The sequence below is a fragment of the Struthio camelus genome, chromosome 2, assembly GCF_040807025.1.
Source record: "Struthio camelus isolate bStrCam1 chromosome 2, bStrCam1.hap1, whole genome shotgun sequence".
Classification (NCBI taxonomy): Eukaryota; Metazoa; Chordata; class Aves; order Struthioniformes; family Struthionidae; genus Struthio; species Struthio camelus.
The window spans coordinates 168,693,651-168,710,918 of record NC_090943.1 but is presented as its reverse complement, the minus strand read 5'-3'; the positions used below and the strand labels follow the sequence as shown (position 1 = coordinate 168,710,918).

General features: G+C 40.6%; 1 protein-coding gene across 9 annotated transcripts in view; it reads left to right on the top strand.

Annotated features, from left to right (window-relative positions):
* Nucleotides 1-17,268, top strand: part of SLC45A4 (solute carrier family 45 member 4) — a 92,380-nt gene that overhangs the window by 49,548 nt on the left and 25,564 nt on the right. For all 9 annotated transcript variants that reach the window (XM_009683782.2, XM_068933445.1, XM_068933442.1 and 6 more), the window contains one exon: nt 2,853-3,471. In XM_009683782.2, the coding sequence (XP_009682077.2) occupies nt 3,228-3,471 (244 nt within the window). In that variant the 5' untranslated portion in view covers nt 2,853-3,227. The remainder of the gene's footprint in view (nt 1-2,852; nt 3,472-17,268) is intronic.

Here is a 17,268-nt window from a genome sequence, read left to right as displayed (position 1 = left end):
GATGTTTTATTAGTCTGTGATTAAAATAATGCCCCAGGTCTGGAACCTGTACTTTGTAGGCTTTACTCAGCCAGAACTTCTGGGGGGGGCGTTTTGTTTTTTGTTTTTTTTAAATACACACAGTACTTAACTTCATATTTATGATAAACTATTAGCCATTCAAGGAGTCAGCTGAAACCTCAGACACTGAAGTAAGGTAAGAGAATCACGTATGTTCCCCTCCTGGTGTAAGTTCAGCACTGTAATTACTACTGGAAGGAGACAAATGGGCTCTACCACATGCAGGAACATAACAAATCCAAACCCTGGCATATGGGAGGAAAATGCGTTACAAAGGCAAGGAGTTTAATTAAATGTATTTGTTCATGTTCTTCGTATTGTGCCATAGTTCAGTAACCCTAAGCAGGGCATCTCAACTGCCCCTGCTGGTACTGAGTGGGTGGAGAAACAGTTTCTTGAGACCTTTTGTCCTGAGCTGTTTGTTGTTTATAGATTAATAAACTTGGAACTTAAACAACATAAAGCACCTGCATTCAGGATAAGTAAGTTATTCTAACTTTTCTCACATGATGTAAAGGTTTGACTGACTAAAGCAAACTGTGGTATCAGTTTGTTATCAAGGTGATCAAATCTGAGTGCTCCAGTAATCTGGGGGAGCCTAGGAGAATAAAATGCCAGTGTTTTGAGTTGACCCCAGTATTAGGGTTACTGCTCTAGTCATTCTCCTCAAAATCTGAGTAAACTTGGTGACCTCCTTGCCACGCACAGGAGGCAGCGCCGGTTTGCTATATTCCGGCTGTGCATCGGATCGGGGAGGGGGGGAGCTGTGAGGCAAGAAGGGGAAGCATCACCTCCTCCCTCCCAGCGGCAGAGCCTGCAGAGCAGGAGTCCATCTGGGAATGAGAGGAGACGGACAAAAAGAGAGCGTGAGATCCAGCAAGCAGAGAAACCGCAGGAAGAGCAGAGGTTGCAGGAGTTCAAAGCTGTGAACACTTTAGTCTGAGAGGTGGCAAGAAGAAACCTTTCCCAGGGATGCAGACAGTTTGTCTAAGGTTTAGTAAAACCTAGAAAGTCACTAAAAAGCTTCTGAACTGAAGGAACCTGGAAAACCTGATGGGAAGAACGTTTCCTACGAGATCACAGGGAGCAGCAAGTAAAATTTCTTTGCAGAACCCTTTTTATTTCTGTTCCTTCTCACACTGTTTTCTAAAAAAAAAAAAAAAAAAAAAGCTCACTCCTTTAGATTCTGCTCATGAACTCTAGCTTTTGAGAGTTGTTGTATGATACTTATTTAATGAAAGGGTACAGGCAGCTTCATCTTATAGATCTGACCAATTTGAGGGTCTTGCCGCAACAAGACAAAGATGATTTTTTGTTGTTGTTGTTTCTTTCCTTCTAAGGAATAACCTCATAAATGAGCAGAACAGATAATTCTCCAGGACACCTTGCCCTTATTTAAAGCAATCCTACAGTACATCAGAACAGTAGGACTGGAGCAATGCTAAAAGCAGAAAAGGTACTTTCAGCTGGAAGAAAAAACTATATGCGGGAAGCACCCTGGCAATCCAGCTCTGAGGCTGGTATCAGCAGTAAGGAGTGCTCGTGAAGATGCTCACGGGCTGCAGTTTGAGTAGAAGAGGGTGTAGAGTCACACTGAAATGGGGTTACAGATGTGATCTGAGTTAACCCCCCAAACTTGTCATCTTTTTCTTGAGGCTCCCTTTTAGGTTCATTGCTTACTGATCTGGTTTGTCCTGTAGCACACAGTTTCCATTGCCACAACTGAAGGAGTAGTGAACTGCAGCAGGGGACCTTCGTAAGCCAGCTTTGCTGCCAAAGCCAGCATCTCGTGCAACTATACACCGAGTGATTTCGTGCTGGGATACAAAACCAGTCACATTTAGTGAATATGGATTCTTCTGCTACAAATGTTATGTATTTTCTTATAAAATGCTTTTTTTCCCCTCTGTGTGCTCAAAAACATTCACATTTTCATTGAAATGGCATGATATGCATGTTTGCTGAGACTTTGTCTGTGGCACGGATGAGGGATATGCAGGAGAAGCTTGTGTTGCCTGGCTGGAATATAGATTAGAAGTAACGTACAGTGGAAGGTTTGCATCATTCTCCTATTACGGACTTCAGAGGCCTCGTAGGATGTAGTGACCAAGGTGTCCTGCTCTTGTATGCAGAGAAAAAGTCAAGATGGATGCGTATGCCATATTTCTCTTCATTAAAAGTTTAAATATTGATCTTAATGTTATTCCTAATGGCTTGTTTCCACTGATGTTGGTTTGAGGAATATCTTCATTGTAAGACGGTCTCAGTTCCCACAGCGTGAACTTCTCTACCAGGTGGCATAATCGACTTTCTAGAATTGTGGAAGCTTGAGGGGGCCTTTGGGTGTTAGGTGCTACTGTAAAGTAATTAACTTCCGGAAGTATAAACTGGGATTTATACTAGTGGCTAGTGAGGAAATGGCAATCTCTGAATCATCCTCCTGGCACAGTACTAGAATATCCTAGCTGTTTCTGAAATGGGACTGGCATTAAATTTCTCAGAATTGTTAGTCTTATGCTAGATATTCTGAGAACCACAGGTGTGTGTGCGGTGTAGGACCACAAACTGGAGGAACTTATTTGAGTGCAGCTAAGCATCATTTAAACATCACAAACAACTGCATTTTAATGGGAAGTCCAAGGGTAGGAGGGAATGTGGAATAAAAGACCCTACACCAAGCAAGGACAATGGAAAACAGTAAGCAGGAAACAGGGTATATGGTTAAAAGGGGAGGGGGGTAATATCCTGAAAAATGCTATTGAAATTTTTTAAAAGGTTGTTTTTTGTTGCAGATTAATCAGCCACTCGATGGGGATTAACAGTGGAGCACCTCTTTGTGTCGCCTTTCCACCTCTCTGTAGCAAGAAAAACAACTTCAGCACTTCTTCAATAATAATTATGAAACTGGTATTAACTGAATGGCAATTATGGATTTTTAACTCTAACTCACAGTAAACCAGCAAGCCATATGTTGAAATTCCTACCAAATAGCTTTTCGTTCTTAATGTCTCATACTTATACAAGAAGCTGCAAGATACTTGTTTGTATACAAGGAATATAAGCATTACTTGCCTGGGGAACAGAAGCTGAAAGAGAAGACGCCCTGAGTTGTCCTTGGAGATATGGTAGTATTATTTATATAGATATAATAAATATATATATTTTTTATGGTGATGAAAATGGCTCCTCAGAACGCTGACTCGGAATCTATGCAAGTTCAAGACCTACCTGTGGCACAGCTTCAGAAACCAGAAAACAAGGAGAATGAAAGTAGAGAGGAGACCATTAGTGAAGGATCCATAGACCGGATACCGATACGCCTCTGGGTGATGCATGGTGCAGTAATGTTTGGCAGGGAATTTTGTTACGCCATGGAGACAGCTTTGGTAACACCCGTGTTGTTACAAATCGGTAAGTAATTCTCACTTCTTTTAAACCAAACCTTACTTTTCTTTTTTGCATTGGTTAAAATGCAAGAAGAAGGAAGTGGGGGCTGCAAACTAAAAATAGATTCTGGCAATAAGGAATTTTTTTGTTCTTGTCTGTGCCACAGATTGAATGGTATGACTATCTTTTTAAGTGGGGAGGAGTTGTGTATCTGCATTCTCTATTTAATATCACTTCCCTCTCTAAAAGCTTAAGCTGGATTAAGTTTTGAGTTTACAGGTAAAACGTGCAAGCTTAAAAGCGCCTAAAATTCTTTGTAAAAAGTAAATATTCTAGAAACCGGAAACAGCACCAGACTATAAAGGACTGCAATTAAACTGTTTCATTTATGGACAAATGCTTCAGGTTGTAGTATTTGTTGTATAATTTGCCTTTCCAGCTGTTAATGAAATGTTACCTGTATTTCAAGCCACTAGTGAATCTTGTTTTACATGGTTAAGGTGCCTAGTTTATCTTTAAACTTATAAATCCTTTATCGAGAAACTTGTTTGTATTATGCGATGTTCACTGGTAACCTGATGAAAGGAAATAAGTATTCAGAGTTTGTTCTTTTTCGAGTAGTATGTAGACTCCTTAAGGCCCAAATTGTTCAACTCGATTAGATGACTTAAAAATTCAGATGGATCTAGTGATCGGTGGAAGTTCTTGTCATTGAATTGTGTTAAAGCTTCTGCCCCAAACTGCTTGCAAGCCTCAAATTAGCAAGTAATTCGGTAACTTTGTATTTTAACTGAATCAGACATACTAGCAAAGAATGTTCCTAGGACTGTTGGTTGCACTGTAATGTAGCAAGTCATTAATACTTTTCCAGATCCTTACCGTGATACAAATAGTTTTTGGATAAAATGGAGGGAAAACGGGGATTACAGTCGGAAGTAGATGATGTTGCGTCTCAGGGAGAGTGCTATAATGAGGTTTCCAGATAAACTGCCAAACAGTATTAACGACTTCTGACGTTACCTTTATCCAATCCAGCAATCGTGTTCTGTCAGATATCAGAAAATACTGCATGAAGGTGAATGGAAGAACTAGACTGAGCATGCTTCCATGTGTGAATAAATTAATAATATGTTTGTACATAGTGTAAGTGTGTATACAACATATATACATTATATGTCTGCTTATGCTTTTTTTGGCTAATACACGCAGTTGTGCCTTAGAACATGCCCAGTTGCAGCCAAACAGAAGTAGAGGTACCCAAACAACTCTCTAAATGTTCATTGAATAATATTTACAGTGTTGTTTAAAAATTTAAAGGATGGCCTTCCAAATGAAACGTCTGTATTTTTGCATTAGATATGACAGCAGGGCGTAAAAGATGAAATGTAAGAACAGGCAATGTACAAATTCCTTTCTGCACTCTTCATACAGCTCAAAATGTGTTTTCATATGAAATGAATAGCTTATTTTAGACCAACAAGTGGGTCAGTAGTCAGTACCTCATTCTCATGAGAGATGCTCATGAGCTGTTCCTCCCAACTTCCCTGAAAACTTTCTTTTTCAGAGCTCGGGAGTTCTTTTGGGATCTGTTGGTAAGATAGATAGATCTATTGGTAAAATAGATTACAACTGTCCCCAAAACAGGCGCTTTCTGATCAACCCGACTTGTTGAATAAACCACATGCAACTTCATCTAGGAAAGTTTCTGATGTCCTTGACTTCTTCTGAGATTTTGTATCTTTCGGATAAGCCAAGCTTTAGAGGCCTGAGTCATTTGAATTGCACTAGCAGTTTTGGTTCAGTTGCTGTCTACCGTGAATACAAAATGCTTGCATCCTGCTTTTCCTGGAGGAGACCCCCAGTTTTGTAAGTGACCTATATAGTTTTTTGTTCACTTTCTTGTTTGTGCTGGCACTTGGGTTTTTAAAATGTATAGCTAGCTAAGCTGAATTTACCTTACCAAATGAGTAAGGTCAGACTGTATAAACAAAGCATCCCCTTAATTATGGACCACTCTACTAGTTTCCATTTCTTTTGTGAGCTCTTCTAGCAAATCTGTTTCCTCCAGATAATTGAAAAAAATCTCTTCCCTTCCTCCTCTAACACCAGTGATCCAAATAGCATTGAGATTTGGGGGAAGGGAAGAAAAGAGCTCCCTTTTTTTAGAAAAGCTGGCAAATAGACAAATGCAAAAGACTGTGGTGATGCAATGGTGATATTTTATGCTGTACAGATAAGGAAATGAAGTTACCTTCTTACAAATGTTAGCAGTTTGGAAACTTCTTGAAGTCTTTAGCTCTCCGCTCGTGCAAACAATGCTGGATTCACTTAAGGGTTAATTAATTCATGATTGACTTATCTAGTCTGTTTGGTAAGTACCTCTTACATGGTTCTGTTTAGTTTTCTCAGTCTCAACATCTGTCTGCCTCAACATGAGCTGTATCTGTTCCTCACCAAAGGGGTTGCATATCGCCATTAAACTGCCGTAATATTCCCTCTGCATCTTGTTTTGATAAAAGCAACATTCAGTTGTTTGCCCAGTCAGATTAATTTGGCTTGAGAAACTGTTTCTGAGAAGGAGCTCCTGGAGAAATGTGGTAACACAACCAGCTGACTTGGCTCATACCGAAGCTAAAGAACCAGAAGCCTTGGTCCAAGGGTATGCAGATAAGGCTCGTCCTTACAGATGCACATTGAATCTTAAGAATTAAGCTTTCCTATACGTGCTTGCGTTCCTCATCTCAGAGTAACCTTTGGTCACTGAAACCTTCTGAAATTATTTGAGATGACTGAAATCCTAGGCCAGTCAGTATATTATACACTTTGTGCTTGCAAGTATTAGAGTAACTTTTCTCTCTATTCATGATTTGGCAGATCATTGACTTGTCCTACTTCTCTCATAAGCCCTGGGATGTTCAGCAGCTGAAGGAAAGAGTCTCTTGAAAAGTCTATTTCGAATTCAACAGTGGTTGAATGGTTGATGTGTTTACATTTTCCAGAAATCTCAGCAAAAAAACTAAAGCTGGCAATGAGAGCTCTTTGGATTGAAAGACACTGTGAATCAGAAAGATCTGGAAGTCACTGAATGCTGTACAACTACTGAAACAAATTCTAATTTATGACTTTAATCTATCCATTATTGCTATGCTTAAGTTGATGTTGCAGTGCCTTTTTAGAAATGCACCTACAAGTTAGTAACAATCTTGTAGTCATAACTTGGTCTTAGTAGCTTAGCAACAGGAACAAGCCAAACATATATTGCACATTTTTAATTCCAACTAGCTCTTTGATTTGTTAGCCACTATCTGCAGCTTAAGAATTCAAAATTAAGCAGTTAACATGTGTAGAATAATTCAGAGAATCCGAAAGTATTCCAGATATCCTGGGTCTTGGCAGGCTGACTCCAGCTGAGATGGTATTGCTTGGTACTTTCTAAAGTTTTGACCTCTATAAATCTTCATTAACCATTTTTTAGAGACCCATTCAGTCAACAGTTCCTCCCAGCCAGTGCTAAAACTTTACGGGAAAGTGAACTGTGAGCTCCTTTAGCATTCCAGGTTTGCTTGTTTATATCAGTCCAGGGCGCTTGAGAAAGCCAATGATTTCATATTGCTATTTTGGATATTCTGTACAGTTAACAAAGACTGACCCTAACCTCACAAATTGTAACTGTGGGCATTACAGAACCGTGTAATATGTAACTGTAGTATGCAACGGCTAAGGAGCTTTCATTTGTCAAAGGTAAAATGTCTCTTTAAAGGGTGAGCTTCCTTACTTTTTGTTTCCTCTGTCACATTTCAACCATATATTATAAGCTCCATGGAGCATGATGAGGCCTTTGCCTTCAGAAACGTGCAATACTTAATATTGCTTATCTGGGAGAGGGAATTAAAATGCCTGCTATTGTTTATAAACGACGGTGTATTTTCTTCCGTTATTGAGCTCGGCTTCTAAAGATTAAATCTCTCAATCTACTGCCAGTTCGTAAGGGTTCATGGAGAATTTGGCTACGTTTTGGAAAAGCTGCTGCAAAGTATTTTGAGTGAGTAAAGGTGGGGCAAAACTAATGGCTGGCCTGATGTAGACTTAGAGAGACTGCTAGCTTTTTAAAGTGACTTGGACAATAAAATGTATATGTGACCTCTGTTATCAACACTTAGTTGATAACTCCCTTCGGATGATTTGGGATGTAATTCAAGCACAGTTTGGGTTGTAATGCATCCAGTAAATCCGTTGGTTTCTCTAAAGGTGGGGCCCATGTGCCTGTTTAAGACTGCGAAAGAAAAAAGTCTGTACTCTGTAACGTGTCGTGGCTTTGAGTTTTAGCATGAAAACCTTGACATATGACAGTTGAGTAGTGGTGTGGTAGCTGTAAACATGGAAATTTCATGTTTTAAATTTCAGATGATAAAAGCTTTGCCAAGCCTTTACTATTGCTTCAAAGGCTTCTCCCAGAGCTATTGAGTGTTTATGAATAGTTAATAGGCACAGAAGTGGTTGTCAGCACCAGAACTCCTCCCCACTCACTCCCCTGCATAAATGATTAAATATATTACACTTGTGCTTTTGGAAAGAAACAATGTGCATTTACATGCGGAAAACACAGTTTACCTGTATGATGTGACTTAAACGTACGGACGTTCCTCTATAAAACAAATGTTTCATTTGCCTTCTTTAATCGAAGGAGTGCATCAGATCAGTGACTAATTGATACAGTATCACTCACGTATCTCAAGTCTAATATAGCGTAAAATAGCTTTTACTTTTGTGTATTTCATATGTGGGCGCCTAGCTGATGGCATTACATTGTTATGCAATGAGAGTTCATGGGCTCTTGTTGTAAACATCAGCTAGTCTAGCATTAAATATTCAAGTTGGTGGTTTTAAGCTTAACCCTGAATGTAATGTTCCTTTTAGGCAATAACACTAAGCAGTAGCATTTCAGGAAACTGGATACTGCAGTGCTAATTAATAGGCTCTAATAAAGAGAAAGGCTGAGCTAAGCAGAGCAGAATACAATAGGTTATTTCTGTTTGGAAAAGGAATGGTTTCTCTCATTATATACTCTTGAATCAAACGGATGCTAGAGTTACTGCAGTGTTATACATGTAGGACAGTCACTTGGGATTTGGGCTATCATTTCTCCGTTACATTTTTTTTCTCATCTAAGCTAAGTGCTTTCTCTAACATGTAGAATTCTTCCAGCCTAAAGATTAGCCAGACCGTGCTTTAAGGGTCCTGAAATCTAGCTGATGTGAAATTGCCAGGATGGCAAAAGGATATTAAGCAATAATACAAACTGCTTATTCTGAGAAATCTCACAGTGGTTGCTGACAAGTCGTTGTCCTAAATAGATTTGAAATTAGGTAGTGAGCTTTAGTATGAAGCAGTTAGTTTCCCTGTTGAACTGTAGTGTTGATACCTATCCGAGCAGAATGAATGTAGGTACAAAAGAGATTACGGAGATGTCATTAGAAACCAAGCATGAAATGTTAAAGTTAAGTTAGCTTTTAGGTATGTTTCTTCAGAGGAATTACAGTATCAATTGCCGACTCAATTCGGCATGGAGGGGAGGGGGATAGTCTTCTCAAGGCTAAGCCTGAGATCAAAGGAAATCTAAAAACCTTAAGGGTCTGATTGGGAGGGAGGGAAACAAAGGGATTGGATGAGCTTTTACAGGCTGCCGATAATTCAGATAGAAAAAGGCCAACTGACCGGAAAGACCGCTACAAGACGGAGGAATCTCTTCAACGTGAAAGCAGTGCTGGCTCTTTATGTCAGGTCAGCTCAAGCGATCAAGCTTATTCCTCTAAGATCATATCAAGTTTGTATTCAGATCTCAAGTGGTGGAATATGTAGAACTGCAAATATTGTGCCTTTGAGGCAGATGTTAATTGCTCTAGAAAACTTCCACACCCATCATTTTTTAGTTATTGACTAATTTTATGCCCGCTAAGGGGTTGTGTAAGACTAGCATCACTGAACGCTTTTTTTCAACCAAAAGGCAAATCCGTAAGGCTTTCGTATCATAAATCACTTTTCTTTTACATAAAGGAACTTTTGACCTAAAATCAACAGCAGCACAGTTTTTGAACACACGTGATGTTTAGCAGAAGATTTGGTTGACAATTCGGTTAAGGCGTCTTTAGAGGAACGGAGTTATGCCACTCTCCAGGATTTTGCATCCTGGAGGCAGTACGCGCGCGGGCTCTGTTTTCATACCGAGGCAAATGCCACACGGTCTGGCAGTTGTGCAATAACTGTCACTTACAGAGCTGTTTGTTATAACAGAGTTCTGTTTCTTCCTTAAATAACACTGAGTATGGGCTTCAGAGGCACACGTCAGATTTTTAGCTGGGGTGAGATGAGGATTCAAGCTGGCTTTAGGATATTCCAGACTGTGCAATTTTGGATTAATAGCCTTACAAGGACAGGGCAGTTGAATGTAAAGTAACTTTAGAGGATTCTCCCATAGCACGAAACGTGTTTCCTGTTACTTAGTAGTAGGTAACGTTTTGTTTCTTTTTTGGCTGAATGCGATCTGCCTAAGAAGCTGCTTCTAAAATAAGTCAAACTTGCTCTTAATGCTGGTTTTTCCCCTCCAAATCTTTAACCAAAGTCCTTGATCTTTTAATTAGATACTATGGGATTGATAACACAGAACTGGCTCAATATTTTTTTTAGCATAAGGAGTGTTTGTAGTAAAGCTTCCCCGTGAGAACGTTCCTTTGAATCCCCAGAAAGTTTCCTTTTGAGAGTCTACGATTTGAGGTTAGTGTGAGTAACCATATATTGCGTACGAGAAACACTAATAGAGCTGAGAACTGTGGACAAATAGAAACAATGTGCAAGACAAAACAAATGATGTAAAAGCATATGCTGTTAGCTCTTAAAGGAGGATGGAGATTTAAAAGCAAATTTTAATTTTGTTGCTGTCTTTGCTCTTCGAAACTATGTTTCTGCAGAGATTTACATTTATATCTGTGAGCAGAGCTTTAGGCATCCAAAAATAATTTATCACCCCCTAAGAAGGGAATGAACTTCTCCCTTATGTAGATACTTTTTTCTACCAGTAAATCTTTCCTGTCCAGCGTGCTGCCTCCTTTTATCTTGAGTGGCCAAGGTTTAAGAGAGGTTAAACTTTTTGGAATGACTTCAGAATATGCTTGCAGGATCTGTAAAACTCTGGAATCTCGGTTCCCTCCTTTCTCCTTCATTTTTCAAATCTCTTGTTCTCCCCTGCCCCAGTAGAGCTATTAAAGCAGCAGAAATAAGGACCAGTTAATAATACTAGTAGCAGTAGGCTAGTTACGGGACTCTTTTAAAGTGTAAGCAGAAAATGCCTTTTTTTTTTTTTTAAATTTGAATATTGGCCAATAGCTTTTAAAATTTCTTTCACAGCCTATGGCTCTATCAGTTTATTGTTGCTATCTTTTATACCTCCCTCTTGCACTGGGTCACTGAGTTGCGCTGCAACTCCTGCTTCCCACCTGCACTGGACTGCCAACCCACCTGGTTGGTAGAGGCAAGATAGGCCCGGAGGTCTTCATTTCTACTGAGAAACTTGGAACACAACCCTAGGTTTTCTTCTGATTTTAGTGGGAGCTCCACAGTAGAACGAGTTATTTACAGGATGTAAGAAGTGGAGGATTCCTATATTTTTAGTGTTTTAGTGTTCCCTTATTAGTGGAGTTGAAACAGACCCCCCCCCCCTATTGCTGTGGACAGTGGAGCAAGGATGGGAAAAGGGGGAAGTAGGGCAGGTTTAGGCCTCCTGAGAACGTGCTAAAATTGAGTGGTTTTAAACAGACGCGTTTACGCAACCTCTTTTCTAGTCTATACCCTTCCTCTCAATCTGCTTTTTACCCACATACACTCGTAGCCAAATTTGCCAAAGCCCTCATCTTTCTGCTCATGTGCCTAAACATACTCAAGGAGAGCATGCACATTAGGTGACCCTTCTCCTACGTGTACAGTAAACTTAAAAATGACTTTCTTGGTGACAGTTTGAGCTTCATGTGCTGGTGAGAAGTTGATTTTGACCTTCGCCTATGACTCAGAGGTAACTATGCCCTTAGTGAAAACAGATGAAAGACGATAGTGATTCCATGTTCCTTATAATGAAGTAATTGGCACCTGGGGAATTTCCCAGCAGGCAAATTACCTTTTCCTTACTGTAAAAAGAAAGCTTTCAGCTGTCTGGTAATGGAGGCCCACAAATGCAGAACCGAGAGCAAGGCACCTAGCTTTTGAAGCTGCAGCATTGCTGTGCTACTCCAAGACTCAAATCGATGGTTTTCTATTGAACGTGGAATTAATTGCAAAACAGATTATGAAAAGGGAACAATGGAGAACTCCTTAATGAACCAGATCCTTACTTTTCAAGGAAGTAAAATTAAGGCCACTTTTTGAAATGCCACTTTTTGAAATGCAAAGAATGTCACAGGCCGTTGCCAAATCACGTCCTGCTTTAATAAAGCTCCCTTCAAGAGGATTGTCAAGGCTGCAGCCCGGTAAGCCCTGTTCTCCTGTGAGGCTCCTGTGTGCTTGCTGCAACAGCAGTTTTGTTGTGATGCGCTCTCTGGTACTCCATTCCAGTCGTGCTCTTCTAACCAAGCAACAGCTGAGAAGGTTTCAGATGTACTTCCTGCAGGCTATTTTACAGAAAATTACTGGAAAAGTTTTGAGCTGCTGATTCAGTTTGGTAAAATTTAATACAAGTCCATTTAACTAAACAGGGATTAAGCGGGTCACATATTTTATTTGCGTTGGCTTGCCCCATAACTCGTGTCACTCCATAAACCTGTTCCCCTGGATGAAGTCTTCGGAAGCAGTGGCTATGAAGTAGCACAAGTGCAGGTTTTTCCCTGAGTAGACAACAAGCAATATACCGTCTTCCCCTTTGGCGAACTTCAGTGAGAGCCTCACGGTGTTTTCTTGGCAGCAGGGTAGATTCATAGTGCTTAAACTGAATGAGACCTGCTTTTCTACAGAAATAAATTGGATTTAAAATGGCTTCATCAAGGAAGCAAGCATAACTTGTCCGCAATCAGAACAGCCTGAAAACCTAAACTCTGCAAACAGGGTAGGTAGGATGAGTAGCTAGTGAAAGGGAGATGGTGGGGAGTAGGCAGGGTGAGGTGGTGGGAGGCAGGGGGCAGTGATGAGCAAGTAGTGGCTGGCCAGAGGAGTAGACTCTTGGGCAAGCGCCGCTAGAGCAGGTCAGAAATTCCTCTTGTATTTTGAAACTGAGAAGAGATTCCACAGGTCTTCGATTTATTGCCACTCCTGCTTTGGAGAAAAGTTTTTAAGCCACATTCCCGCTTCTGGGGGAAATATTTATTAAATGAGATTTCCTTCTTCCAGTTGCTGTCTTTGGAAGTTGTTCCATTTTGTACGAACTAGCATAAAACTTTAGGAGAGCCGGTCTTTAAATGACTGTAGTATCACTGCAGCTTGTTTCACCTGTCCCAATTGAGACTGAATCTCTTTGTAAAGTAGGTGCTTTATGAAGTTGTTTCAACCTTGCAGTGCCCCTTGCCCAAATAGGCAGGACATTCTGAAAAGCGAAGGTCTGGATGCAAATATCTGCTTGGGACTGGGTAAACAGAAGGCCTCGAGTCTGAGCTTCTGTTGTATCTTGGGAATTGACTGCTATCTTATACCACACTTCAACCAAGGTAGAGGCCTTCTCGCAGGTCCTGGGTAGCCGGCTGTTGAGAAACGCGCGGTATGAGGACAGAGACGGCGTTCTGCTTAGGCGCAGGTATCGAGACCAGTTTCTGCACGTGACTTCCCTGCAACAGTTCGCATGGCAGCCGAAGGGAGACTTTTGAAAAAAATTAAATGGGCTGGAAAATTAAATGCCGGAGGTAGAGCTCGAGGTTGGCAGTTAAATGCCCAAATCACAACCATGTATCATCCTGTACCCCCAGATACTGAGTGAAAGGTGTCTTCCTGCAGCAAGCTCTCTGCAGAGAGTTAGCTGGGAGCCAGAACTGGAGCAGCAGAGTACTGGCAAAAGTGCTGCAGAGAGGTGAACAGAAGGGATCAGTCCCTGCAGGGGTCTAGCTCTGTCCTCAGGATTGCTTTTGGCTTTGGCAAGTGTCCAACCGGTGCGATGTTTTTAATATGCTGCTAAGTTTTGTGTAGCCCCTCGGATCACCTTAAGCTTGAATTTCTGTCCTGCTCTGGCTCCCGATTCCTGTTCCCTCTGGCTCCAGTGCTATACTGAGCTGGATCATTTTCACTCTGTTCTCATGTATAGAGTGTTTAAAAACATGAATTTCCTCCTTTTATCAGTTGTCCTAGTCTGTGAACAATGGTCTTTCAGTAATTCGGGCTATCAGAATTGAGGCCCCCGAGGATAATCTACACACTCCAAAAGCGTCCTGCTGAGTGTAAATGAGCTCTTGCTCTGGAGCTGTTTAGCATCTCTTGTAAATGTTATATCTGGATGCTTCTACTAGAACTTAATATTTTTTCTTTGGAGGCTGACGATCCAGCGCGCACACTTCAGAGTTCGTCGAGGTGTCAGGAAAACTAATGTTAAATTATCGGTTGTAAAGCTAGCATTAAAACTAGCGGCTCTAGATGAATCTAAACCCAACAACATGCCTGTGGCGTTCAGACTGTTTACCAAGGATAGTGTTAGTTGTAGTAGATACTGTTGCAGCATTCGCCGTGTTTTTGTTTCCTGATTTGGAAAGTCAGGCGTAGCGTCTCTCCAAGCCAGACATTTTCTGGCAAGGAGGAATCATAGCGGGCATACCTGCTGTCTCCCATGCAGTGCATCAGGTGACTTTAACATGATTGTTTATCATACTCTGATGCAGCTTAAACGATCGACCTAACGATGGGATGCCACTGCAGCCGCAGAAACATCCAGGCTTGTCTTTTGTTCCAAACTACAACGCAAACGAAGAACAGACACGCTGCGCCGTACCCTTGCCTTTCCCTCTTGAGTTATCGAGCACTTCACAGAAATAGGTTTCGGTTTGCTAACCTCCACTGTCAGTTTATCACCTCTGTAGTACTTTTGTACTAAATCCACCTTTTTAGAGAAACTGCTAATTCCAAGGGGTTTTTTTCACTAAAGGGATATAATCCTGCTGCTAATGCCTATGCAACATAAAATCAAATGCTGCTTACTTTATACTGATTTTTTTAAAATGAGAGCAGTGGGTAATTTTGTCGTCCATCTGAAATGAAAACTGAGTTTCGCTGCTATTGCCTGCTGTTGGATTTGCATTGAATTCTTTTTTTTTTTTCCTTTTTTGTTCAACAAATGACTGTGTGCAAGAAACACGTTGACAGTCCCCATGCAGTTGAGACTGTCCTGATTTACAAACCTGACCTGGCTTGCGTCTCAGCTCATCGTCAACAACTTACGCTGAATAACACTGACATCCCTTTCCTAGTGACTTAGCTATTTTCCCCCCCACTGCATAACTGTGGAGGAGCCGCAGAAGAGAGCATGCGGGAGCTTAAAGACGTTTGGGGACAGTAAGGAGAAAAAGGGAAGATGCAATCAGTTAAAAAGCTGAGGGTGGCTCTTGCTGTGTCATTTAATTAAGGAGTACTCTCTAAGCACTGTTCCCTCCTTTTCTGACATAGTTGGGAGTCTAAGACCATAAATCATGTGCCAGGGATCCCATAGGTTTGGATAGCAGTCAACATGTGAGAGGTTACGGAGAGAAATGCAGAAGAAGGTTATTTTTCTGCACTACAGATTCCTACCGCATTGACCTGGCAACTCTGTTCAAGATAAATTTTCAAATGTTTTTAGGCTGTAACCTTCAGGGGAGGGGTTTGACACAACTTTCTCCCTGTCAGGTATTAAAGGATTGCCAAATTCAATCTCAGAAACTGTTTCTTGTGTTGGAAGACTGCATAATGCTATGCTGAGTACATCTGTAACTCATCTACATAACTTATTCAGTTTCTTTACAAGTCGAGATGATAACAAAAAGGTTAGAAGTGACATAAAGTAAAACCGTTTTTTCACAACGTGATAAAGATATTTGTCTGGTTGTTTGGAACAAAAGTTCTGTCCTACTTTATCCCTGTTAGGGAAACTAATTATGATAACTTCTGCTTTTAGAAAGAAAATATTTCCTGTCTTATTTACTGCTGTGCTCTGCTTTTTAACTTTGGCAGAATAATTTTTAATGGTAAATCTACCCTTCCGTGCATAGCATGACTGACTGAAACATAGCATGTAAGTAAAGATTGCATGTAAAAAAAAAAAAGTTTTTGTATTTTTTCATCTAGTGTCATTACATTTTTATACCAGACTATCAGTCCTAGTTATTTGGTGAAAAATGCCTCCGTGGATCTCATTAACCTTCATGGAGAGTTGCAAGTTGTATTACTTTTTCAAAGTTCAAAAAAGGGTGGGGAAGCCCCTCCTGAGAAAGTGGTTCACTCCTAAGCAGGTTATTTTGGAATCCAGCCTAGATTTTGGGGGTTAAGTTCTGTTTTAATTACTAAAACTTACTGGGCATGCAACTTTGAAGTATGACTGTCCAAGCTCAAAATATTGAGATGAAGTGATTTTTTTTTTTTGATAGCTAAGGTTTTGAACACTTTGCTATGAAATTAGCTATGCATTTCAGTAGTTCTGCTACGCCTGTAGCATGCGTTTCAGAGAGGTTAGTGTTTAAGCCAAAACTTACAAGTTTGTGAGAAAAAGGCATTTTGAAAAGTTTGGAAGTGGTTAAGGCAGGTTATATGAATATCAATATTATCTTTTTGATCAACCCCCTGCAATTTTTTTCTGAGCGGGCGGGTTTCCATAATAAGGCTTTACCCAAAAGGCAGAGAGCTGGTGGCCCATCGTGAACAGCTAGAGAGGACAGCACACAAAACACAGTTCAATTAAAGCACTCTGTATGATAGTCCTTTTACCAGCGTTAGCGCGTATAGAGCTTATTAAAGCAACTGGTGAACTGCAGTGTTTTCCTGGAGCAACGATCTGACTAAATAGAAAACCGTGCGTCCAAACTAAAACCTGCAGTTCATTTGTTGAAACAAATAGGAAAAGCACTAATGGGATTTATGTTTCACTTGCTGTAGCTATATGAGGAATTAACCTCAATAAAGGCAACTGCATAGAGGAATGTACTTTCTCTTTAGGAGCTTAGTATGGGTTATTTCCAAAATTCCCCTTTTCTCAAATATACAATGAATAATGAGTTAGAAGAATCAGGGCATGTATTGATAGCTCTAATTCAGCAACATTTTTAAAATAGCAAATAACTTAAAAAGTGAGCGTAGTGGTTTTGTTCTTTGAGTTTTAGCTGGCGGGGCATCCCGATAGCACAGCTGTGACGAAAATGATTTGAGCGCTGCCAGTGTGATTATCCCTATCCTAAACAAGCCTAAAGACTTCCGAAAGGACAGAAGGTTGATGCTTTGCAGTGTAATAACAATTAACAATGCACGCTCTGTAAGCCTGTTACGGGAAGGATGGCTTTTTTGGTAGGTTTTGCTTATTAAAAAGAAGGGGAAATAAAAAGCACTTGGAGACTGCGTGACGTGAAGGGCCGAAGGAGTGCGGGTAAGATCGCTACAGCTGTTTATCCCTACAAAGCTTGGGTGTTTCTAGCTGGAAAAATGGCTTTTAGAACATGAAGGATATAGGAGGAACCTGTTATGCTCGTTTGCTTTAGGTCAGCTAGAGTAATTATAGAAGAAGCTGCGTGCACCTCTTACTGACCCTTACAAGGACTATGCCAACGTGACCCCTGCTGAAATGTAGAGATCGACTGTCTGCTCGGTAATCCCGGGGCAGATGAGGGCTCTCAGGTTGTGTCTGCA